This window comes from Melanotaenia boesemani, chromosome 23 (genome assembly GCF_017639745.1).
Source record: "Melanotaenia boesemani isolate fMelBoe1 chromosome 23, fMelBoe1.pri, whole genome shotgun sequence".
In the NCBI taxonomy this organism is placed as follows: domain Eukaryota; kingdom Metazoa; phylum Chordata; class Actinopteri; order Atheriniformes; family Melanotaeniidae; genus Melanotaenia; species Melanotaenia boesemani.
In genome coordinates this window covers 3,144,209-3,168,867 of record NC_055704.1, presented here as the reverse complement: position 1 = coordinate 3,168,867, position 24,659 = coordinate 3,144,209, and the positions used below count along the sequence as shown (strand labels likewise).

Below are 24,659 nucleotides of genomic sequence, written 5' to 3'. Positions count from 1 at the left end.
ATTATGCACATTTCTGGAGCTGTCCTGTGGCTGAGAAACCACAACTTCTTAATCCGGGACGCTGCGTGATGTTGTAGCCAAGTTTTGCGTCACACGCTAGCAAGCGGCGGCCGTTCTGAACACACACCGTGGCTGGTTCAGCAAAACATAGGAAGACATCAGAGGAAGAGAGGAAAAGAAAGACAGAAAAGGACAGAACAAGAGTCAAGCTAAGACTGTCTTTTGCTGGATGGACAGGGCTCAGTACGGGTAGGATGAAGATGGATGTTGGAGCAGACAGTAGGCGGCGTGTCCCTGGGAAAAAATTCTTTAAAGTCTTTAAACCTCAAAACTCCAGCAGATCTCACCGAGGTCTCTCTTCTACCATCATCAGTGTCTCAGTGTGTAACTCTGTGGGGTAAACTGTGATGGATACCTTAGTGAGTGAAAACAAGCAGAGCAAGAAGGACTTTCTAATTGTTGTCAAACACTGCTATGCCTACAGTTGCCATGGTAACTAGCTTGGTATGCTAGAAGGGTCTTTGCTGACACAGCAGAGAGGGTCCGCGTCTCAACCTCAGGACGACCCGAGTCCGAGTCATAATCTCGGGACGACCCGAGTCCACGTCTCAACCTCGGGACGACCCGAATCCGCATCTCAACCTCGGGACGACCCGAGTCCGCATCTCAACCTCGGGACGACCCGAGTCCGCGTCTCAACCTCGGGACGACCCGAGTCCGCGTCTCAACCTCGGGACGACCCGCATTTCAACCTCGGGACGACCCGAGTCCGCATTTCAACCTCGGGACGACCCGAGTCCGCATTTCAACCTCGGGACGACCCGAGTCCGCATTTCAACCTCGGGACGACCCGAGTCCGCATTTCAACCTCGGGACGACCCTAGTCCGCATTTCAACCTCGGGACGACCCTAGTCCGCGTCTTCAACCTCGGGACGATGGGTCCTTGTTCTAAACAGGCTTTTGCCTTTTTTTGGTCCAAATTATTATTTATTTTATTTATTCATCCATGAATTTTGGGGGTTTTCCTTCTAACTCACATTTCTATTTATTGTATTTTTAATCTGGCCTCTAATTTTGTTAATTTACTTGGTTCCATTTTTTAATGCTGTGGATTAGCTGTTTATTTAATCTGTAACGTGTCCTCTAAGTAAAACGCATTGTTTATTTAATTATTTCATGAATGTTCACGGTTATTTAGTCTGCTGCTGGTATTCAAGATTGAAGAGTTTTACTTTATTTTCAGCCTTTTATTCAAATCTGCCTCTTGTGTTTATTCGTTTTAAATCTATAGATGATAAAGTCTGTGATTGATAATTGATTCCGTTTAGGTAAAAAATCTGAACCAACTATCAGTAAACAACCTGAAGCATGTCTTTCCCGCCTCCTCCGAACTTTTAAAGAAGACAACACATTTTATGGCAGAAAGCTTCAGAGCTGCTAGTTTTGTGTCACCAGAAGCAGATACAGACGTGGATCTGGCTGGAGGACGGCGGCTGGACACAGAGTTGGACATTTTCCTGCCTTCAGCAGCAGATGGGCTGACGAACACGGTGAAGTCATGGCTGCTAACAGAGCCTCATTGATCCATTCATCACAGGGACACAGAAACAAACTGCACAGCTGACACTTTTCTATCAGCCGGAGGCTTCGGCTGTTCTGGACGATCCAGTGATCCAATCAGATCAATACCAATGATTACGTGATGCTTCTGACTTTGTCAAAAGTCAGAAGATGAAAAGTTCTGGTTCAGATGGTCATTGGTTTATTTTGCAGCTCATTAAAATGTCTGTGGAACAAACAAGGACAAATTTTATTTAGCTTAAAAAAATATTTCAACAAATCTGCTTTTAAAGCTTCAAATAAATCTTAATGTTTGTTTCCATCCTTTAAAAAGATTTTACATCCGATTAACAACTCTGTTCATTTTAGCTCATTTAATAAACAATTCAGGGCGTTGTTAATCTTTAAGTCATAAAATGTGATAAAATCTTAAAAGATTGATGCTGACAGCTGTTTTAGGAGGAAAATCTGTACATTAAGCCAATTAAAATCCTTTAAAATCCCACAAATCTGTTAAAAATTTATTTAATCTTTACTGTGAGTGAGTAAAGCTTAAATCTGTCTCCTACTTGTGTCTTTAACTGATGGCCTTATTGATCCTGATAAACCGTCCTCGTCACCTTCTGCTGCTGAAAGACGAGAAACTTCTCGGCTTATTTTTCCTCTGAGCTCCTCATCAGTGTCAAAACTCCTGCAGCAACAGTTCAGTCTATAAAAAACGGATTTTTGTAGATAATAAAAGGTCTATTTCAGACTCGTATATAGATTGAGATATATAAGATTTCTTAATGAGTATATAATAAAGATGAAGCATTTGACAAGCTGAATAAATGTGTATATATATATATATATATATATATATATATATATATATATATATATATATATTTGTATGTATTTTTAATTTAAATCATCTAAATCTTCAACCTGATGAGTTAAATGCTGAAAATAAACTCTTCTCAGTAACAAATGACACCATCTTCCCTAAAATACAAGGGAACAGAAGTAAATCTGTGAAGCCGCTTTAGGAAAATATTATGAGGTAAAAACAGGAACCGTGGAGGGAAGCTGCCTTCACGTCTCCAGAGATCCTCATCATCGTTCCCGTTTCTGAGTTTTATCTGCTGAACGAGATGGAAACTGTTCCTGCTGCACGCAGCTGTAGGAGATCCGGCCTCTCAGCCCCTCTGATCCTGATCGCAGTGAGACGTCATGGTGAACCAGGAGCTGATGAACAGTTCACTGAAACTCTGTTCACAGTCAAAACTGAACCACAGCAGAATCCCGTCCTCTATGTTACCAGTCCACCTCCTGTCAGCGATAAATACAGTTTTAATATCTAAACTTTAACCCTTAAACCCCCAGCAGATCTCCCCGAGCTGATCTCTTCTACCATCAGCAGTGTCTTAGGAGCGGTGGTGTGTAGCTCTGTGGGGTAAAATGATGGATAGCTACCCTTTAGCTGATCTACACAAGTTTCCCAGACATTTCTATCCCGTCCAGGAGGTTTACAATCCAGCCACTAAATGTAGTTTTATTCAGAGACTCTATCTGGTAAATCCACAATGATCCATGATAACAGCATTATTTATCACATTTCACCATAAAAACATCACCATCACTACTATGTTGATAAGAGACCTCTATTTAGACCTGGACATGATGATGAAGCCACTTCCTGCCAGACTTTCCACCAATCAGAGAGCTTAGATTGACGGTAACGTCCAATCAGGAGCAGCCAAAGATCAACCAGTGAGCAGAAAGTTCTATGTGTGTGTGAAAAGAAGAAAAATAATGCTCCTCTATGGCTGGAATGAAGCCAAGAAGACGTTTCTGATGCACGGTGGCGCCACAAAGCAGCTGAGCTGGAGTTGGTTTAGTGAGGATAGCAGGTAAATAGTAGCAGGAATAACTGGAAATGAGGAAAAAGTGGAAACATGGAAATAGTTTCTGTTGTGTGTTTGTTTCAATAACAATATTTTTTCTCCTGAAAGCCAAGACTTGAGAGAACGATGAGATAAGAAAAGGTTTGGTCACTGTTGATCTGTGTGTTATTTCTACAAAGTTCTGTTAGTAATAAATTCTGCTTTCTTCTTCTGGTCGACCTTTATGCTGCTACATCTATTCATACATTCATTTTACATCATTTTATCTCATAATCTGACAACTGAGGCTGGAAACTTCATGTCTGATGCTGACTGGGATTAAAAGATTCTACCTTAGTAGTTTTACATGCGAATATCCGAAACCGTCACTTCAGGCACTTTCTGTAAGGAACCGAAAAGAATTGCTCAGACTGTGGCTCCATTGTGGTCTGAAGTCTAAATTTAGATTTGATAAACCTGCTGCAGGACACAGATGAGATGGAAACAAGATGCTGGGAGGATTCAGCCAATCAGAAGCCTTCTACAGTCCAGCTTCACCACCAAAAAGTACATGGAAATAGGAACCCAGGGTTTAATCTGTGAAGGTAAATCATCTCTGTTTGCGGTTAATCCAAAACTTCAATGTGCCTGTTTTCCTTCACAAACTCAGAAAACAAACCTAGAAAACTACAGAGAAGAAGCCATCAGTTCACCTGGATAACAGAGCGCAGCAGAAATCTGGCAACCTAGTTTGTTTCCCCTTACACTCAGCTCATGTGTTGTTTTCTGTTTTAGATCACAACCAGACACGGATTTAAACAGTTTTTCTCCACTGAATATGACACATCATGAGGTGAACCGAGGCCCCTGAGAAGTTGTTTGTTGCCCTGACTGGTAAACGGTTTTAAAGTTCCTCACTAATAAACTGGAAGAAAATAAAGAGGGGGCAGAATCCACACCTGTCCTCTGACTGGTTAACACACCTGAGCGCATCGGTGAAGAAATGAAGGTTAAACAGAGTTAAAGTGGTTAAACCGGCTCAAATTGCGTGAGAGCCACGGAGGATAAAACACGGTCACTCACCGAGTCCGCTGATCTCCTGTCGGCTGTTCAGTCGGCTCCTCTCGTCGGCTATGGCCTTCAGCATCTGCTGCAGGGAGCCGTCCAGCTCTCCGTTCTCCTCCTCCGCGGGCCCAACAGCCTTACACAAACCGGGGAAGGACGCCATCTCCGAGCTGGGATCATGACAGTCCGGGCTAACAGCGACCGAAGGCACCGGTTCACGGCTGCTAACTGGCGGCTAAAGGCGCAGCGCCGAGGATTCCTTCCCCGGCTCTTCTGACTCAACGTGGCGCTGCGGAAACGCCGGAGGTCGGGACCGGCGCGTTTTGCTGTGTTGCCCCAGAACAGCGCGGGCAGGTCGGTCTGCCGAGGGAGCCTCTGGGTCTTCTGTTGTTAGATCAGCTGGAAACACCCCTCACACTTCCTGTAACAACAAGACGTTTTTAAAGAGACAGAACAGGGGAACGGCGCTCACACAACGGCTGAACACGGAGCTCAGAGGGTGTTACAGAGGATTCTGTTACCCATTACAACCGATGACCAGGGAGGTCTGAATCCGCCTGAAAGAAATAATAATAATAATAATAACGAAATATTGTCATATTTTGAGACATTTTCTCCAAAACGCATTAACAATAAATATAAAATGTATGAAATATAATTAAATTTATTATTTTTTAGCCAATGCTAATTTGGAATCTCTAGTTTCCCTTTATTTTTAAATATTGACAAAGTATTTAATTATTATACATCTTTAATTAAAAAAAGAATCACTAAAATTATTTTAAAAGTCAATAAGGATAAGTAAAGTCAAAAGTATAAAATCCAAGAAAATTATACACATTTTTGAGTATGAAATTATTTGAAAATCTGTCTATGGTAACATGATAAAATAAATCTTAAATTCTCTGTTAAAAAATGGAGATAAAATCAAAACATTTACCTATTTAAATCAAAATTACATTATTAAAAATTGAAGTTACAAACCTGACTAGTAAAGGACAATTATTCCACAAGACAAACCTACATTTTTTTAAACACTGCTGCTGGGATCCTCAATCCTGGTCCTTGATGGCCAGTATCCTGCAGGTTTTAGAAGTGTTCTTGCTGCAACACACCCTACTCAAATTAATGAGTAATTAGACTTGTATCTGTATCTGAATCAAGTGTGTTGCAGCAGGGAAACCTTTGAAATCTAGAGGACATGGCCCTCCAGGACCAGAATTGGAGATCTCTGTACAACTGTAATGCTGTTTTCGACAAATAGAGTAAATCATATACCAGGGATAGGCAATATCCTTGAGGGCCACTGTCTTGCAGGTTTTAGTTGTTTCCCACTTCCGTCACACATGATACAAATCTGATGGATTCAACAGCTTGGTAAATTTGGACAATAACACAGTAAATAAATCAGGTATGTTTAACCGGGACCGACATAGACCATTCCAAATATAAACCATTCTTTGATTCATTTCATGTTAACTGTTCTCCGCATCTATCTACAATAAAGGCCTTTGGATATCTATGGTTCTCTGAACTGGATAGCAAAGTTACGTCATCGGGTACGTAGCGGCTCGCGAATCGAACATACCCCAGTCAGCGCAGCTGCTACTCGCCTGGTGAGCCGGAAGTCTCCACCTGTTCACCCGGCAGTGGCACAAGCTTGATCCGCTGCAACACTGCGGGTTGTGCTACACTGCTGCAGCTTATCTACCTACAACTAAACAAATACTCAAACGCTTCCTCCAAGAATCTATATATTTATCACTAGCTAGCTGCAAGCTAACGTTAGCTAAACCTCCCCGACGAAGTCTTCCTCAGAGGAAGCTTTCACTAGGAGAGTCTGTCTTGGGAATTTCGCGAATGTTCCACGAGACTGTCTGCACGCAGAACTGTTAAGTTTATTCATCTGTCCGTAACCTGCTTCGAGTGGGTGTTAAACCTGCCCCCCGTTGAAACCTGAAACTACACGCGCACCGGTTAAATACCGTTAAACTCATGAATAGTAAGGGAGTTTTTTTTATTAAATAACTATATCCACGGTCGTTTAATGTATAGTTTGATATCGTTTTGAAGAGGTCACGTTTTTCTGACCAGTGACAAAATTCGACGTTACATCGATGCTCCGCGGCAAACCCCGCCCGCCCGGGCTGCACCCAGCTGCAAATTAAAACGGTCCATTTAAACGAGTGCACCCATTGTTTAAAGACAAAAGATGACGTCACCTTTCCCACGAGCTCGAGGAGACCGGAAACAAATTAATTTTTAATCGTTTAACGTTTATTTTTGTTTTTAAATTAATCTTAGATGATAAAAAAAAATAGTTTACTTATTAAAGTCTTATCAGAAAAAAAATTAATTCAACATTTAGTTTTATACTGGATTATTTTCCATTAATTCATGCATCACTCCACTAGCAAAACACTGGAGTTAAAAATGTCAAAAGTAGAAAATTAAATATACCTAAAAACAATAACAAATTAGAACAAGTATGAAAGTATAACTAAAGGAGCTTATAAAAACAACGTGCCATTTTATATGTATATAATTGACAAATTACTTCAATATAATTAAATAAAACTTAAAAAGAAATTAATTTATTGTCTAAATTATAGAAACTAAATCTTTGACATGTTAATTATCTCTATGGACATTCCATTAACTTGGTGATTCTGATCCATTCTTCTAGTCCTGCTGCTACAGGCTGAGGCTCCTGGGGGACGTCCCATGATGCACTGGGCTTCTCTCTGCTGGGGGACGTCCCATGATGCACTGGGCTTCTCTCTGCTGGGGGACGTCCCATGATGCACTGGGCTTCTCTCTGCTGGGGGAAGTCCCATGATGCACTGGGCTTCTCTCTGCTGGGGGACGTCCCATGATGCACTGGGCTCTCTGCTCTCTGTGTGGAAATATCTGACGTTGTCATTCATTTGTGTTTCTCTTCTTCTTTCTCAGCAGAGTTCTGCTGGTTGACCCCTCTCTCTTGTCCTCTCTACCCCCAACCAGTCCAGGAAGATGGCCGTCCTTCCTGGTTCTGATGGAGGTTTTTCTCTCCACTGTCTCCTCGTGCAGCTCAGGATGGAGGACTGAATCTAAGAGAAGAATTGATCCAGTCCATTGGTTTTCTGAGCTCAGTCATTATTTTATGAACTGATTTATATAAACAGTTATTATAAATTGGAATAATGTGGATTATATGATGGGTTTGTTAAATTGGTTTTAATTAAGTAAAACTGGTTTTAATCCACTGCCCTGAATCCAAACATTTTTCATTCTCCCAGGAACAAATTACAAAAAGCAAAATGGAAAAATGAAGCATCACAAAATTCTGGAATATAAACAGGAATCATGTCTCGACATTTTCATTTCAAACAGTTCAGCAGTGGGAGGAGCTTCGCCTCATGCTCACCTTTAGGCCACACCCTCACCTGTCTGTCAGCTGATTTAAACAAAACAAACAGGAAGTGACCACACATGTTTATTGAGAGTCCTGGAACGAATCTTCAGATGAATCCTCGCCGGACGTCTGCTCGTCCTCCCAGCGGCGGTCTGCGCAGGGGCCGTCCGCCGGGATCTGCAATCGGGCCGATGGGGTCATAGCGGGGGCGGGGCAGCAGGCTGTAGGGAAGAGTCGGTCTTTGGTCGTACTCTCCCCCGATGATTCCTGGTATTGGAGGGATGAAGGGGCGGGGCGTCGTGATGATGTCCCGGTAAGGTAACGGTAAGTGGGGGTGATGATGGAGCACATGGCGGAGCCTAGAGCGGCTCTGATAGGTCTTTTTGTAGAGCTGATGGAGGAGAAACATCTGAGACATCATGTCTGTTTTCATCAAAATTAGCAGACATTACAGGTTTGTTATAAATGAAAGTAAAATATTCTCCTCAAACTTCCTCTCTGGAGCTAAAATCATCTGAACCCTCAGTGACGTTAAACTGAAACATTCAGCATCAGGACGATGTATCGTTAAACACACCCATCAAAGAGTTTCAATCTCATCGTTTCTGTAATTTAAATATAAAAATGCAAATAAAAAATATAGGAAGGTTTTTAAAAATCTGGACTGAATGTGGCGATTCCTGCCGATAACCTGAGATCAGCTGCAGAAACATCTGGAACAGAACCAAGTTCCTCACCTCCTTCCAGTCGGTGTCTCTGGACCTGCTGCCATCTGGATCTGAAAACAACAAACACAATTTAAACAGGATCATCTGGAACAAACAAGAATTTCTCAGAATCCTTCCAGTTCCAGCAGAACTCCTCAGTTCAGACCCAAAGTGAGCCGAGCTCTTCCAGAACCGTCTGGACTGAATGTCTGGTTCTAGTCCATCTGTGAGCTGCAGATGTTTGAACACACTCAAGACAAAAACCTGATGCCTCGTTGTCATGACGACTGCATCTCTCCTCCACATCTGGAAGTGGTGGTCAACAAGTTCATATCAGGCCAGATCAACACAGCAGAACCGGTACAGGCTGGTTATCGGATCCTGTGGACCTGAAGCTACTATTGGCTCAGAGAGCTGTCAATCAAAGCTAATACGGCTCAAACAATAAAGGGCCTTATTCATCAATGACCTCTTACAAATCTTCCTAAATAAGTTATTGAGATTTTTTTTTTAATGAAAATCCTCTAAAAATGTGGAAACGTGTTGGTAGACCATGAAATTGTTAATTTCTCTTATCTTAGACGGGTGAACACCAACCTCTCTGTAAGTTAAAGGATGGACCAGCTGCATCTACTTGGCCGGTAAACACCTGAAAACGTCCCTGTGGTCGTTGTGTCAGAAAATGCTTCACATTAAATCACAAATCAGAAGCTGTTTAAAAACCAGCTGGCTGAATTTTAAGGGGTTGATATGCAAACCTGAATTTGAATAAATGAAGATGTTTTATGGTGCTGATGATATTACTGGTTCTTTTCTGGCTGAGGTTGATTTAAATGGACCTCTGTGTTAAAACGGGCCAGTCTAACCTTTAAAAAGCCCCTAAACATGAAAATCCAAGTTCTTATTTCAAAGCTGTTTTTTAAAACATAAGAATAAAAAAACAACTTTTTTTTATTTTAAAACGTGTAAAACACTAAATAAAATTGAATAAAAACTACAAAAAAAAACCTTTGAAGCCAGAATATTTCAGCTGAAGTCAAATTTATTAATCTAAAATAATCTAATTCATTGCTGATATAAAGCTAGAAGACTGTCAGAGTCCTGGTCTCACCTGGGAAGTCCCGGCGGTACAGGTGTCTCCACAGCGTGGAGTCCGCGGCGGCGGTGTTGAAGTGGCGGCTGGCCGCCGACAGTCTGACCACCGAGCGGGCGTCCAACAGCCGGAGGACTCGGAGGAGGAGCTCCGGAGGAAGAACCGGCAGGCCGAACGCCACCGGCAGAGCCATGGCTGGAAAATAAAAGACAACCTGACTGGTCACATGATTTCATCTGATGAGGCGCAGAACTGAGCCACAAATTCACAGCCTGAAATCGATGTAAGCGTTTCTGTTCACTGGCTGTAATATAAAAATAAAGGGGAAAAAAGATTAAAAAAAAAATAACAAAACATGTAGAAACAGGCAGAAATTCAGTTTGTTTGATTAAAATAAGAAAAGTTATTTCAGCAGAAGAGGATTTATTTCATTTGAAGACACAAAACACACTTTTGAAATCATAACCCAAAATTAAATTCCATTTTCTTTCACTGTATATATTATTTATTTTTTATTTCTATATGTTTACATTATTTTCTCACATGATTAATAAGGTACCTACCTACCCACCTACCTACATACCTACCTACCCACCTACCTACCTACCCATCTATCCACCCACCCACCCACCTACCTATCCACCTACCTACATACCTGCCTACCCAACTATCTACCTATCTACCCACCCACCCACCCACCTACCTATCCACCCACCCACCCACCTACCTACCTATCTACCTACATACCTACCTGCCCACCTACCTACCTACCCATCTATCTTCCTACCCACCTACCTATCCACCCACCCACCCACCTATCCACCTACCTACATACCTACCTACCCACCCATCTACCTGCATACCTACCTACCCACCTACCTGCCTACCCACTTACCTACCTACCTACCTATACAACCAGAATTATTAAACTTGTTAACTACGTCGGGTTTTATTTAAACTTTTCTTGGAATTTCAGGATCCAAACATCATTAAGAATCTTTTCCCTAACTTTTACCTGAAGGTTTTTGGTGATAACACGTAACACAAACACAAACCCAACTTGTACTTTTTAGTGTAAAATAAAAATATATTTTTTCTGAATTATAAACAGTTTGTATAAGAAACTATAACAAGACAAATAAAAATGTGATGAAAGACGTTGGAGAGCCTCTGTAGTCTTTACCTTCTCTGGCGGCGGCAATCAGCGGGTACGCTAGCTGGTCTTTGAAGATCCGAGACAGTTTCTTCAGATCTTTGAAGGCTGCAGCTGCACTTCCTCCTGAACAACAACAGACAGACGGTAAACCACAGACGCGCCGACGCCGGGCGCCTTAAAGCGACCAATGACAGCTCTACCTGGCCACTCGTTGGTCACGTAGCTGGACACGTTCAGCTGCAGTTTTTGGACTGAATCGATGGTTTCTGTCACCTTCAGGGTCGCTGCAGGAGAGCGAACACAGCTGAGGTCAAAGAGGAGTAAAATTCCACCTGACCTGCAGATCGGCTTCCAGATGTAAAGCTGATACGGCGAGCTCACCGTTGACGACCAGCAGGGGTCCCATGCCGACGCCCACCACCGAGGCCAGGCTGTTCTCACACAGAGGATGAGTGTACTGTAGCCTGTAGACTCCGGATGCAGACCTCCACCCTGCAGGCATCTCCCCGGCCTTCACCTCGCAGCCCTGAACACAAGCAAACATGATTCCACTGTTTCCGTCCAGCGGTTCCACCGCTGTTCTGCAGCCTCACCTGCGGAGCGAACCCCGTCTCCAGCATGAGGAGGTGCGCGGCCACCATGATGGCGTCGTTTGGGCTGGTGGTCCGGGCCGTGTGATAGAGGAGGTCCAGAGAGAGCGGAGCCTGACCGTCCTCCACCTCGCTGCACAGCATGGGCTCCCAGACGGGTGGCGGCAGCCCAGAATCCTCCATCTCTGGGGTCTGTTGGGGCTCGGTGCCACTCATCAGCTGATCCAGGACCTGCTAAAACATGTTCACCAAACTCTTCTATCATCTATAAAATATACTTAAAATAACAAAATTTTGCAGAAAGAGAATAAAACTAAGAATCTAAGAGCTGTTTAAAGAAGAAAGGTTTGGAAAGAATTTCTCAGTTTTCTACAGAAAACTATGAAATTAGACATTTAGATGAATCTACCTTCATCTCTTTAAATCTGTTTAAGAGTTCAGACGGACGGAGAGGACGAGACGACCAAGTTTCAGTTCAGAGTCCAAACTACCCAAAAATGTTTAAACTCACTGTTTTTATGAAATCTAATAACTCTGCTGAATGTTTCGCTGATGAAGCAGTTTCACTTTGCTTGTAGGAACATAAATCTGAACAGTTTCTTCACTAAATCTCAACACAAAACATGTTTGATGGATTTGTTTTAACTGGATTTAACTGGGTTGAATCGCTTCTGTCTGTAAGGTGCCTTAGGATGGCTTTGTTGTGAATTTGGTGATATTTAAATTAAGCTAAATTGAATTGGTTTGTCTATGTTTTTCTTAAAACATATGAATCTGACAGGCTTTTATTAAATTCAGTCTGTAAAATTCTAGATAAAGGAGACAGGAGACTTATATATATATATATATATATATATATATATATATATATATATACACACCGCTGGACGTCGGTTGTGTTACATCTGGAGAATAGAAACTGAAGTTGGAACAAAACCCCTTTTAATGTTTCCTTTGAAATCCATTTGAACTTTTCCCAAATTCACAAGTTTTACATTTCTTTGCTCCTAAAGTTTACGTTTTATTTTGTGACCTCATCTTTTCCAGGGGAATGTATCTAATCATGTGGTGGGTGTATAAAACTGCAACTTCATTGGAAACATATCTGATTTATTTTAAGACTTTTTTGCCTCTAGAGGTCTTTATTGGACAGCTGCTTGACATGAAAGAAGGTCAGAGACGGAGGGGGTGACCTGCAGACCAAGATTTGAACCTGAGCTTGCAGCATTGAGGAGGTGTAGCTTCTGTTTATGAGCCGGCTGCTTAATCAGCCATAAGCATTAAGATTTTTGTGTTGTTGTTTTTTTAATACACAACAGTCTGTTTAGTTTGTAGTTTTCTCTACAATGATTGATTTTTGCTCCCACAGATTTTCTCCAGGACAGCCTATAGGTGCAGCTCAAACACTTGGGGTAAGTTTGATGGAGGCTGCTCTGGTTTTCTGGTGATGTTAATGAGCCAGTTTATTCTGCCTGATGCTTCACCACCCACATGCAGCTTGAGTGTTTTGGACAACTTCTGTGTCTTGGTGATCTCGGTCTGAGGTCATACGTCATCTTTCATTGTATCTGTTCTTTTATTTTCATCCTGATTTATTATTAAAATTTGTCGGAAGGACTCAGGTGGATGATGGTTTTATGTACCTCAGGACCATCCATCATTATGAGCTCTCTCCAGCATGAAAGTCAGAGCGGTTTATAGACTTTCGGATGTAAAATGCACTTGTCCTCTGAGCTCACCTGACCAGTGGTTTGGCTGGCAGTCTGCTGACTGTTAGTGGTTGTGTTGGTGGAGTTGATGGTCGGGTCTGAGGGTGCAACTGCAGCGGCCAGAGGCTGTGGAAGCAGGACACAGATCAGATCACCTGAGATGATGCCACAAGATGCCAGAGTCTGATCCAAGTCTGACAGGAGCTCCGACCCGTTCAGAGACAAACTGAAGTCTGTGTTGGCACTGGAAGGAAGGAGATGAACATGAAGCTTCACCTCGATGTGGACCAGGTCCTCGGTCCAAGCTGGGACAAGGAATCATGATTAAAACTGACCTGAGTCCATGAGAGGACAGCAGCATCTGCTTGATGAGATCTTTGAGTTCAGTCAGACTGGGTTCTTCTGACACCAGCTCCACCTTGCTGGTCTGCCGGTTGATCCGAACTCGCAGCTTCATGCTGAGGACCAAAACACATCAACGTTCCTCATGATCACATGACCTCTTATCACATAAACAGGAAGTGATGTTGCTGAATAAAGTTCTGGATTCAGCTTTAGGCACTTTTCCACCAAACTCCATTCAGTCTTCATTTAATTCTCTAAACATCAGTAACGGCTTAAATGCTCAAATGTTTGTTCAATATAACAGGTGTATGTTCAGCATTTATTCATCATGAAGCATGATTTTGCTGGGGTTTTTTTTTCTACAATGGTCCCCAAATTACCCAGAACCCATCGCTTCTGTCCATTATTTGTATCAGCACCACATCGCCTGTGGTTAAATCTTAGATTTCAGGTTAACATTTGATAAAAAGTTAAAGGAATTTGATGGCCATGTTTCACCCCCATTACCTTGAACGTTTAATACATTTAGTCGTTTATATAATTGATTTCACAACTAAATCTTTTACGAAATCTTATAATTTAAGTTTTTTAGTCGTTAACATTCCGCCTTGAGATTAACAATAAAAGAATTTCTTGTTAGCATATATAACTGAATTTACAAGAAATTATCCAAAACTCTTATTAAATTATTTTAACATTAACACCAATTATAGTTAAATAATATTTTAAAACAACATTTATACAGAATGAAATCCACCCAATACCTTAGCTACATAAAGTTAAATAACTGAAGTCAACAGAAAAACATTTCACAAGTGCAGTCGCTTTCTTTTCAGGACGTTAGCTAACTAAAGTTGCTGCGTAACAGTGGACACTGCTAAGTGATGCTAACTAACCTGATTAGTCAGCTTTTTAAGCTAGCATTTTTAGTACTTGATAGACCAAACCAAACGCTTCAAAGTCTAACACAAAACAACAACATGACGGACAAACTTGAAGATTTTTTTGCCCATTTCATGACGTTTTTCTGTAAACACAAACCTGCAGTTGTGAATTACAGCGACACAACATAGAACTTCCGCCCAGGATTTTCAAAACAAATTATCAAAGGCTAGTCAACGTATTTCTGGAATTTGGTCAACGTACCAAAATAAAAAGCTACAAATACGGCAAGCGAGCAATGTAATGCTTCATTGGTGCTTACATGCATTAAGTAGAAAAATAAATAAAATAAAATAAAATGTTAACATCAGATGGTTTTTCCCCAAAAATATTTTAAATGTAAAGGTTTTCCTTTTTTGCGTCAATATTGGAAACAAGGGTTCACGTCTTACAGGCTTCCGTAGCGCTGTGAGTTCTGCTGCGTGGCGTCAAACAGGCGCTGAATCGCAGCCTTAAAACACAGAAATCTGTCACCTGCTGTCAGTTTGGATCAGAACAATGAGCAGAAGCTACAACGATGAGCTGCAGTATCTGGATAAAATCAGCAGTAACTGCTGGAGGATTAAAAAGGGCTTCGTTCCCAACATGCAGGTGAGATTATGCTAACCGGCTAGCTTATTAGGTTCTAGCGCAGTCAGACAGGGCTACAGGCATTTAGGACATACTGCAGAGTAATGGTGGTTTAAAATAAACCAAAGAGGGCACTTTCTACGACTACAGTTATTAAATAAGAATAATAATAAACTGCAACCGAAATTAGACATGTTGCACGAGGCTCGATAAAGTAACAATCACTGATATATAGTTTAAAAAAAGAAGCCCAAGGAAATGCGAATATTCACAAAGAATCACAGCTGGTGTAATTACCAAAAAAACACACACGCATACACACGTCTACGCCGCCACTGGAACTCAGGACCAGGTTAACCGGGTTCTTTTCTGTCACTTCAGACTTCACTGAAGATGTCACTTCAGTGAAGTCTGAAGTGACTGTAATGTAGAAGCTGATGAAGATTTCCACAGTAATCCCTGTTCACGTGGTTCTAGATTCAGATCCATCTGAAAAATCAAAGATCACGGTGTGCTGCTTAGACCTTTCCATCTTTCTTTGAGGAACTATGTTTTTAACCTGCGGTTTTGGACCGGATCATCAGTATTTCTTCTTAAGTTGCTCCATCAGAGCTTCTACTGGACTATGCTGCATACTGAAATATAAAAATGAATAAATACAGACTGAAATGAAGCAGATGAGACAAAAACACAGAATATTTTTGCTTCGTTTTATCCAAACCGAACACCATGATATTTAAAATGGATTTTCTGTCGGTGCCTCAGCTTTTAAACGTTATTCATCCTGTGAAATTCTGTCTCCCAGAGTCTGAAATGCTCCAGTTGGAAACTTTGCGCCTCATGTTTGAACTTTTCTATCAGGTTGAAGGAAACTTCTACGTAAACGAATCCCTGGAGAAGCTGATGTTCGAGGAGCTTCGTAACGCCTGTCGAGGAGGAGGTGAGCTGGCCCACTGACATCATCCCCACCGTCTGCCACACATTCAGGGACTCACCTGTTCTGTGTGTCTTCCTCAGGTGTGGGGGGCTTCCTGCCAGCCATGAAACAGATCGGCAACGTGGCAGCGCTGCCTGGAATCGTACACGTGAGTGGGAATGTTTCAGATGGACTTTTAGAGGTGTGAGGACAATCATCCATGTTAACATTGTGTTTTGTGTCCACAGAGGTCCATCGGTCTTCCAGATGTCCACTCTGGGTATGGGTTTGCTATCGGAAACATGGCAGCCTTTGACATGAACGACCCGGATGCTGTTGTGTCTCCAGGTAAGAAATGTCTCAGCTTTCAATGTTTTTAACCACTAATTCACCTTTTGGTTTAAAAAAAAGAATAGAAGAATTAGTGTCCTGGTGTGTTTAAGGCGGTGTGGGTTTCGATATAAACTGTGGCGTCCGCCTGCTGAGGACAAACCTGGATGAGAGGGACGTCCAGCCGGTGAAGGAGCAGCTGGCCCAGTCGCTGTTCGACCACATCCCAGTTGGAGTTGGTTCCAAAGGAGTCATCCCGATGGGAGCGAAGTAAGCAGGGTCCATCAGGACGGAGCAAAAGGTCACAACTCTGACCTCCTCCACCTCTCTGTCTCATCTGTCTCACCTGTGTGTGCTCAGAGACCTGGAGGAGGCGCTGGAGATGGGGGTGGACTGGTCCCTGAGGGAGGGCTATGCCTGGGCGGAGGATAAGGAGCACTGCGAGGAGTACGGTCGGATGCTGCAGGCCGACCCCAACAAGGTGTCATCCAAGGCCAAGAAGAGAGGCCTGCCACAGGTAACCCAGAAGCCCTGCCCCTCACAGGTGAAGACAGACTGGGATAGAATCCAGAAATGACTCCTGTGTTTTTGTGTTGAAGCTGGGAACTCTGGGAGCAGGAAACCACTACGCTGAGATACAGGTGGTGGATGAGATCTATAATGACTATGCCGCCAAGAAGATGGGCATCGACCACAAAGGCCAGGTGTGCGTGATGATCCACAGCGGCAGCAGAGGCCTCGGGCATCAGGTCGCCACAGGTAGGAACCGCCCTAACCACGCGTTCACTCCAAAGATCATCCACGAGATGAACTTTCACCTTATTGTACAAAGAATTCAGTCCAGTTCATCGGATTATACTGGTCTGAAACAGAAAAAGTCTTAGCTTGAACATGATCAGATATAAAAACGTAAAACGGATCCTAATAAAACTTGTTGTTGTTTACAGATGCTCTGGTTGCCATGGAGAAGGCAATGAAGCGCGATAAGATCACGGTGAATGACCGCCAGCTGGCCTGCGCTCGCATCACCTCACAGGAGGGCCAGGACTACCTGAAGGGCATGGCTGCTGCAGGAAACTACGCCTGGGTCAACCGCTCGTCCATGACCTTCCTCACCAGACAGGTATGCATACCTGACACCACCCGTCCAGCTCCAGGTTTACTTCTGTCAAAGTTTTTACACGAGAGAAAGCTGTTTCTCAAGCGTGAGACGTCTTTGGCAGGTGAAGGCGGACCAGTACTTCCTATCCATGTTCACACTAGTGCTGTATTACACGCTGGGTTTCATTGAAGTTAACAAAAGTCAGACCAAAAAGTCATGTTTAGAAAGTGATGAAGTCCCAAACCTTCATCTCATCTTTCAGGCCTTCTCCAAAGTGTTCGGCACCACGCCGGATGACCTGGACATGCACGTCATCTACGATGTTTCTCACAACATCGCCAAGGTTGAAGAGCACATGCTGGACGGGAAGCAGCGGACACTGCTGGTTCACCGAAAAGGATCCACCCGAGCCTTCCCCCCGCACCACCCGCTGATCCCGGTGGACTACCAGGTAAGGCGGCATCGGACGTTCAGTCAGACTGAACTCTGCCGGACATCTGAGCTGGTTTAACTTGATGCAGGAGAAAATAGCCTAAAATGACCAGACACTCTTAAGTCATTCAGTTATTTTAAGAAAATCATTAGATACCAATAGACACAATATTTTTAGGATATATAAAATCATAATTTAAGAAACAAGGAAAGAAGGAAATCTTTTTTTGGTTGTTTTCTCCCCCTTTTTTTTTTTTTTTTGAGAGAGAGCTTAGATTGACGGTAACGTCCAATCAGGAGCAGCCAAAGATCAACCAGTGAGCAGAAAGTTCTATGTGTGTGTGTGTGAAAAGAAGAAAAATAATGCTCCTCTATGGCTGGAATAAAGCCAAGAAGACGTTTCTGATGCACGGTGGCGCCACAAAGCAGCTGAGCTGGAGTTGGTTTAGTGAGGATAGCAGGTTAATAGTAGCAGGAATAACTGGAAATGAGGAAAAAGTGGAAACATGGAAATAGTTTCTGTTGTGTGTTTGTTTCAATAACAATATTTTTTCTCCTGAAAGCCAAGACTTGAGAGAACGATGAGATGAGAAAAGGTTTGGTCACTGTTGATCTGTGTGTTATTTCTACAAAGTTCTGTTAGTAATAAATTCTGCTTTCTTCTTCTGGTCGACCTTTATGCTGCTATATCTACTCATACATTCATTTTACATCATTTTACCTCCCAATCTGACAGCTGAGAAACATCATGTCTCCATGGTAACTGGGATTAAAAGCTCCAGCTTCTACAGGCTGGTGAAGATAAAAAAATAACAAAACAAGCAGTTAACCTGTCAGGTGCCCATGTGTGTGTTCCAGCTTATTAGTGAGATTAAACACAGGTGTATGAACCATAGCAAACATCCTGATGCTTCTCAGACTGGGGGTTGGGACCCCCATAGGGGTTGCGAGATAATTTCAGAGGGTCACCACATTATTGTAAAAGATTTATTTCTCAAATAAGTTTGGGATTTTTACCAGTGCTGTCAGAATTAAACCATTAATGAAGAGATAAATATCAGAAATTAGCACCTTAAGTTTTTAAAGCATAAACAAAGAAGTTAGTACACATGCCATATTAGAAATCTGAATTTGACGTTTTCTCGAGAGAAGCTGATTTGGGGCATGTAGGTGCTTTGTCACAGCGGTGAATGACCAAAAACCACTTTATCCTCATTTATAGCCAAGTTTATTTATAGCACATTTCATGTAGAAGACAGTTCATAGTACTTTTATATAAAACATTAAAGCATTACAGCGAAGTGCAGGAAGCAATAACAAGTGCATTGAAAACAAACTTTGAAAAGAAATAATAGAAATTAAATAGAAACTGAAAAATAGCTAAAAAGCCAGAAATAAAGTTCCAGTGTGGAGATTTAACAGCAGTTCTGATAAAAGGCAGCAAACAGAAAAGTTTTTAACCCTGATTTAAAACTGCTGAGTCAGCAGACCTACAGTTTCTGGGAGTTTGTTCCACATGTGAGGAGCATAAAAGTTGAACGCTGCCTCTCCACGTTCAGTTCTGACTCTGGGAACAGAAAGTAGACCTGGCACTGATGACCTGAAGGATCCGGTTGGTTCATCAGGAACCAGCAGATCCTTCCTGAATGGATTCTGGTCCTAAACCATTCAGGTCTTTGTAAACTAACAGCAGGAAGTCAGAGTAAAGATCCGAGGACTGGAGTTCTAGGACCTAGTTTCCTGGTCTTAGTGAAGACTGGAGTTCTAGGACCTACTTTCCAGGTCTTAGTGAGTACTGGAGTTCTAGGATCTACTTTCCTGGTCTTAGTGAGGACTGGAGCAGCAGTGTTCTAGACTAACTGCAGGTGTCTGATGGACTTTTTAGGGAGACCTGTGAGGACAGCATTACAGTAGTCCAGTCTACTAAAGATAAATACATGGACCAGTTTTCCTAAATCCTGCTGAGTCATCAGTCCTTTAATCCTCCAGATGTTCTTTAAGTGATATCAGGCAGACTTCACAACTGTCTTAATATAACTGCTAAAATCAAGGTCTGAGTCCAAGGACTACTCCCAGGTCTGAGTCCAAGGACTACTCCCAGGTCTGAGTCCAAGGACTACTCCCAGGTCTGAGTCCAAGGACTACTCCCAGGTCTGAATCCAGGACTACTCCCAGGTCTGAGTCCAGGACTAATCCCAGGTTTCTGGCTTGGTTGGTAGTTTTGAACTTTGCTGTTTGAATCTGAGAACTGACTTTTAATCTTTCTTCCTTTGGCTCCAAAAACTATTATTTCAGTTTTGTCCTCATTTAACTGAAGGAAGTTCTGGCCCATCCGATCTTTAATCTGATCCATGCAGTTGATCAGAGTCTGGATCAGACTGTAGTCTCCTGGTGAGATGGTTATGTAGATGTGTGTATCATCAGCATAACTGTGGTAACATGTTTAGTTGTTTCCATAATGTGAGCGAGTGGCAGCATGTAGATGTTGAACAGCAGTAGCCCCAGGATGGAACCTTGGGGAACTCCACAGGTTAATTTGGTTCACTCAGATTTATAGTTACCTATAGACACAAAGTAGTCCCTGTCTTTTAAATAGGACTCAAACAAGTTAACTGCAGTGCCAGAAAGTCCAGCCCAGTTTTTCAGCTGGTGTAGTGAGATGTTCTGGTCGACGAAGTCAAATGCAGCACTGAGATCCAGCAGTACCAGGACTGAAATGGTCCTGCTATCTGTGCTCAGGCGGATGTCATTAAAGACCTTAACTAGAGCATCTCAGAACTGTGGTGTGGCTGAAAACCTGACTGGTCGACATCAGAACAGTTATTTAGTGTCAGAAAGTTGTGTAGCTGCTGGAAGACAGCTTTATCTAGAATCTGACTAAGATAGGGGAGGTTTGATATCAGCCTGTAGCTGCTCATGAGGGACGAGTCCAGGTTTTTTCTTTTCAGTAGTAGCTTGATGATGGCTGTTTTTAGAGTCTGAGGGAAGACGCCTGAAAGCAGAGACGTGCTTACAATCTGGAAGATATCTAATGCCATGCATCCTGAAACATTCATAAAAAACACGGTTGGCAGGGCGTCAAGACAGCAAGTGGTGGTTTTCAGATGATGAGGACCTCAGCCAGGTTTTTAGGACTGACTGGAGAAAAATGTCCTGGTGTTCATGTCTCTGAGTGGACACAGGGAAATATGTCCTCCCCTGGCATGGAAGCCCTGACTGACTGGCTGCCTGGTTTTCTGAATTTTGTCAGTAAAGAAAGAAACAAACTCATTCCAGGCCCAGTTGGACAGAAGTTCTGGGGTTACTGACCCAGGAGGATCAGTTAGCCTGTTAACAGTAACAAACAAGGCTCGAGCTTTATTGCTGTTCTTAGCAATGATGTCAGAAAGAAGGATGGTCTGCATCTCTCAGCTCCAGATTAGAAACTCTCAGTCTCTCTTTATAGATCTAATAGTGAACCTGCTGCTTTGTTTCCACCACCTGTGTTCAGCTTTTCCACATTCTGGTTTTCCAGCTCTTACCAGCGTGGCATTTTCCATGGAGCTCTCTTTTTGGCAGCGATCACTTCCACCTTGGTGGGAGCAATGACATCAATAATGCTGTAATTTTACCATTGAAATGATCCATAAGCTCATCAGCTGAAGGCCAGGGGAGGGGGTGATGGAGAGGAAGCTGGTAGAAACATTTCACCAATGTACCTTTTCTTGAAGACCTCTGTTTGGGCTTTTTGTTGACAATAACAGCATCTCAAAGAAAAGACAGGAATGATCAGACAGAGCAACATCCATCACCACAACCTTGGAAATATTCAGATCTTTAGAGACGACCAGATCCAGACAGGGTCCTCTGTTATGTGTTTTTTTTTTCTTTCGCATGCTGAGTTAGACCAGCATGTGAAAGATTCTGACCTAATATTTATAGGATGCTGCAGCATGGCCCATCTGATAAATCGCACAGTTAACCACTAAGTTGTCACATGGGGATGGTGGAGCCGTCAACACCAACTTAAGTTGTCTTGGGGATTATGGCTCAAAAAGTTTGAGAACCACTGTCCTAAAGGGCCGCAGTGCTGCAGGTTGTAGGTATTTCCTGCTCCAACACACCTGATTCAAATTAAATGGATCCAACAGTCTATTAAGTATTAAGTTAAAACAAAGTCAACTCACCTGAAGGATCAAATAAACACCTGGACAGATCAACACAAGGACCTAGAAGTGCTTCCAGTCATCTGTTGTTTTTTGCTTGTTTTTGTTCCAGCTGACGGGTCAGCCAGTGCTGATCGGAGGGACGATGGGAACCTGCAGCTACGTCCTCACAGGGACGGAACAGGGAATGACGGAAACCTTCGGCACCACCTGCCACGGAGCGGTACAAGCCCAACTAAACGCATCCAAAACTTTAGACACAGTTTTATTCACCTCATGAAACTACTTCCTGTTCACTCTTTCAGGGTCGCGCTCTGTCTCGTGCAAAGTCCCGTAGGAACCTGGACTTCCAGGACGTCCTGGACAAACTGGCTGACATGGGCATCGCCATCCGAGTGGCTTCACCCAAACTGGTGATGGAGGAGGTGAGGATGGTGCTTGCAGGCAGAGCTATGCGAACACCATCTGTATGGTAGAAAAATGGATGAGGCATCAAACCTGTGTCTATCCGTTTTCCCTTCAGGCTCCGGAATCGTACAAAAACGTGACGGATGTCGTCAACACGTGTCATGATGCGGGAATCAGCAAGAAAGCCATAAAACTGCGGCCGATCGCTGTGATTAAAGGCTGAAACAGCTCCACTACACATTCAGAGACAGTTTCCACGAAAAGACGGACAAAAAGACGCGAAGACGAGACAGACCAGGAGAAGACGTCGCTTCAGTTTGGGCTTTTTTTTGTGTTTGAAAAATGAATTTCTGTTGAGCACAAGGCTTTCTGATTGGAGCAGCTTGATTTGTGTTTAAAAAGACTGTCAGCACGTACACATTAAAGTGCATAGATTTAAATCGGGGCTGACATCACTTCCTGTTTTCTGCTCTGTGCAGCTGATCGAAGTGCCGTTTGATGTTTAATTTTACCATCAGCTGCTTGTAATTTATAAAATATGCAGCAATAATCCAGATGAACTGTTTTTCCTGTTGAAATGGGAAAATTATAAATAAAACTGTGTAAACAGGACTTTGTCTTATTTTTTTTTCTTTTAAAACAATGAATGGTATAATCACTATTGGTTCAAACAGAAACAATAAAAAAAAACCTAAGGGCATTTCTTGGGGAAATTTATCTGATAATTAAGAAAGATGTTAATTAGATCAGACTGGACTTGACTGGGTAAATGAAATGCTGATACTGGGTTGCATTGCTGGTTTTAAACGATGTCACAAAAATGGTCTCGTATGTAAAAACTATCCAAACTTTGTCAACATTAATAATTAATATTTTTGTAACAATCTCCATATTTCAGTGAATGCGTTCAGATGAGAAGAGTCAAGCTCTGGTTTGATGAACTTATTTTTACCAGATTTACGTTTAAATGACTTTTTATGAGCGTTTTTCATTCTCAAAAATAATGGACTGAACACTGTGCTAAAGAAAAGAGTGACCAAAGAAAAATAGAATAAAGAAAAAAAATCTGTAAAACACATGCTGTACATTTTTATGGAAGCTCTCAGCTGTCACTGAAAGGATTGTTTAAAAATATTTGTGTGTGTGTTTTTTTCAAACAGATAGCAAGGGTCAGTGAAAGTTTGGGGGGAATTCATCTTTATTGACAAAGAGAAAGATGTGTTGCAGGCATGTGTGTCCTTTAAGAAAGATGAGATTGGTTTAGCAACAGTTGAAACAAGGGAAAAAAAAGTTTTACATACAGATGAATAATAATTGGGCCACTTGCTTCCCAGCATTCATGATTAAAATGACTTTTTGAGCTCATTTACAGCTTCATAGATTCCCTGTTAAAGATTAATTCCTTAAAATCCATCTTTGATTTGTCAACGCCTTGAGCGTTTTGAGCCGCTTCTGTTAGCAGCATCTCATGTCTTTAACCTGAACTAAATTTATTGCCATGTCTGTACAAAATTCCTCTTTTAATTAAACATAAATGTAATTTGTTGTTTGTAACAGGAAGTAGTAGAGCCTTAAAAAAACGATCTAATCAGAGTTAATCTGAAACATTTCACAGCTAACAGCTCAATTTAGCCTAGCTTAGCACAAAACCTGAAGCACTCTAAAGCTGCTAGCAAAGAAATGGAGAAAAAAAGAATATATATATATATATATATATACATATATATATATATATATATAAAGGTCATACCGTGGGTTAAGGGGTTATTAATAGTGCTTGGCAGAAGAAAACATGCAAGTCAATTTCCCTTTCTTCCTTGGGCTAAGCTAGGCTAAACACGTGTTCATTGAAAGCTCATATTGGGTAGTACATTTTAATTACTACACAAATACAAATCTAATGAAGAGCCAAATTATCTCACGATTACCGAATGTTTTCAGATTACACAAGCAAGCGTTTTCCTTCACTTTTTTCAGTTTAGCTAAGCTAAAAATGAACAGTGGCAGAACCATATTTTCATCCAGCTCGAATAAAATAAGTCAAAACTCATGGATATACAGAAAATAGAAGCGCCCTGCTCAAACATTTCTCAGGGAGTTTTAACTTAAATATTAACAATAGACAAACTGCCAAGTCATGGATTCAAATTTAGGCTAACACTGAGGTTTATATCCAAAATAATCACAGAATTCTCAAATACTGGAATTAAATGAACTATTTAGGGTTCATAAGGATCTACTTCACCTGAAGACATGAACGTTTAATAAATATATTTATCGTTAAGGGAAAAACTTAATTAACCTGGTCATATTTTGCTTCATTGCCAAA

The 24,659-nt window shown here is 42.0% G+C and overlaps 3 protein-coding genes across 6 annotated transcripts in view; 1 reads left to right on the top strand and 2 right to left on the bottom strand.

Annotated features, from left to right (window-relative positions):
• Positions 1 to 4,912, bottom strand: part of kiaa0930 (KIAA0930 ortholog) — a 28,155-nt gene extending 23,243 nt beyond the window's left edge. The window contains exon 1 of the mRNA XM_041977310.1: positions 4,510 to 4,912. Within this exon, the coding sequence (XP_041833244.1) occupies positions 4,510 to 4,654 (145 nt within the window). The 5' untranslated portion in view covers positions 4,655 to 4,912. The remainder of the gene's footprint in view (positions 1 to 4,509) is intronic.
• A 2,773-nt stretch (positions 4,913 to 7,685) lies between these two features.
• On the bottom strand, positions 7,686 to 14,893 carry fbxo7 (F-box protein 7). 4 transcript variants are annotated; one of them, XM_041977308.1, is made up of 10 exons: positions 14,820 to 14,893; positions 13,476 to 13,598; positions 13,171 to 13,384; positions 11,435 to 11,665; positions 11,223 to 11,367; positions 11,042 to 11,125; positions 10,869 to 10,964; positions 9,704 to 9,880; positions 8,623 to 8,663; positions 7,686 to 8,276 (listed from the first exon to the last, which is right to left on the bottom strand). In XM_041977308.1, exons 2-10 carry the CDS (start codon positions 13,595 to 13,597, stop codon positions 7,992 to 7,994), a joined length of 1,395 nt encoding a protein of 464 aa, XP_041833242.1. In that variant the 5' UTR covers position 13,598; positions 14,820 to 14,893; the 3' UTR covers positions 7,686 to 7,991. The 4 variants fall into 4 exon arrangements, with proteins under 4 accessions (XP_041833242.1, XP_041833241.1, XP_041833239.1 ...); XM_041977307.1 differs by lacking the exon at positions 14,820 to 14,893 and adding an exon at positions 14,527 to 14,600; XM_041977305.1 differs by lacking the exon at positions 14,820 to 14,893 and adding an exon at positions 14,382 to 14,520.
• Positions 14,888 to 23,406, top strand: rtcb (RNA 2',3'-cyclic phosphate and 5'-OH ligase). Its single transcript, XM_041977303.1, has 12 exons — positions 14,888 to 15,018; positions 15,859 to 15,937; positions 16,015 to 16,082; positions 16,162 to 16,261; positions 16,357 to 16,513; positions 16,604 to 16,760; positions 16,843 to 17,002; positions 17,191 to 17,366; positions 17,608 to 17,796; positions 22,035 to 22,145; positions 22,228 to 22,347; positions 22,446 to 23,406. Exons 1-12 carry the CDS (start codon positions 14,926 to 14,928, stop codon positions 22,551 to 22,553), a joined length of 1,518 nt encoding a protein of 505 aa, XP_041833237.1. The 5' UTR covers positions 14,888 to 14,925; the 3' UTR covers positions 22,554 to 23,406.
• Positions 23,407 to 24,659: the final 1,253 nt, after the last annotated feature.

Bases quoted from the DNA above. Each gene is read 5' to 3' on its own strand.
- fbxo7 (XM_041977308.1), bottom strand. From the start codon at position 13,597: ATGAAGCTGCGAGTTCGGATCAACCGGCAGACCAGCAAGGTGGAGCTG. The intron at 11,666-13,170 runs GTGAGCTCAGAG...AACATGTTTTAG, and splicing joins CCAGCCAAACCACTGGTCAG to CAGGTCCTGGATCAGCTGAT. The intron at 10,965-11,041 runs GTAGAGCTGTCA...GTTGTTGTTCAG, and splicing joins CGTGACCAACGAGTGGCCAG to GAGGAAGTGCAGCTGCAGCC.
- rtcb (XM_041977303.1), top strand. From the start codon at position 14,926: ATGAGCAGAAGCTACAACGATGAGCTGCAGTATCTGGATAAAATCAGC. The intron at 17,367-17,607 runs GTATGCATACCT...CTCATCTTTCAG, and splicing joins TGACCTTCCTCACCAGACAG to GCCTTCTCCAAAGTGTTCGG. The intron at 22,146-22,227 runs GTACAAGCCCAA...TCACTCTTTCAG, and splicing joins GCACCACCTGCCACGGAGCG to GGTCGCGCTCTGTCTCGTGC.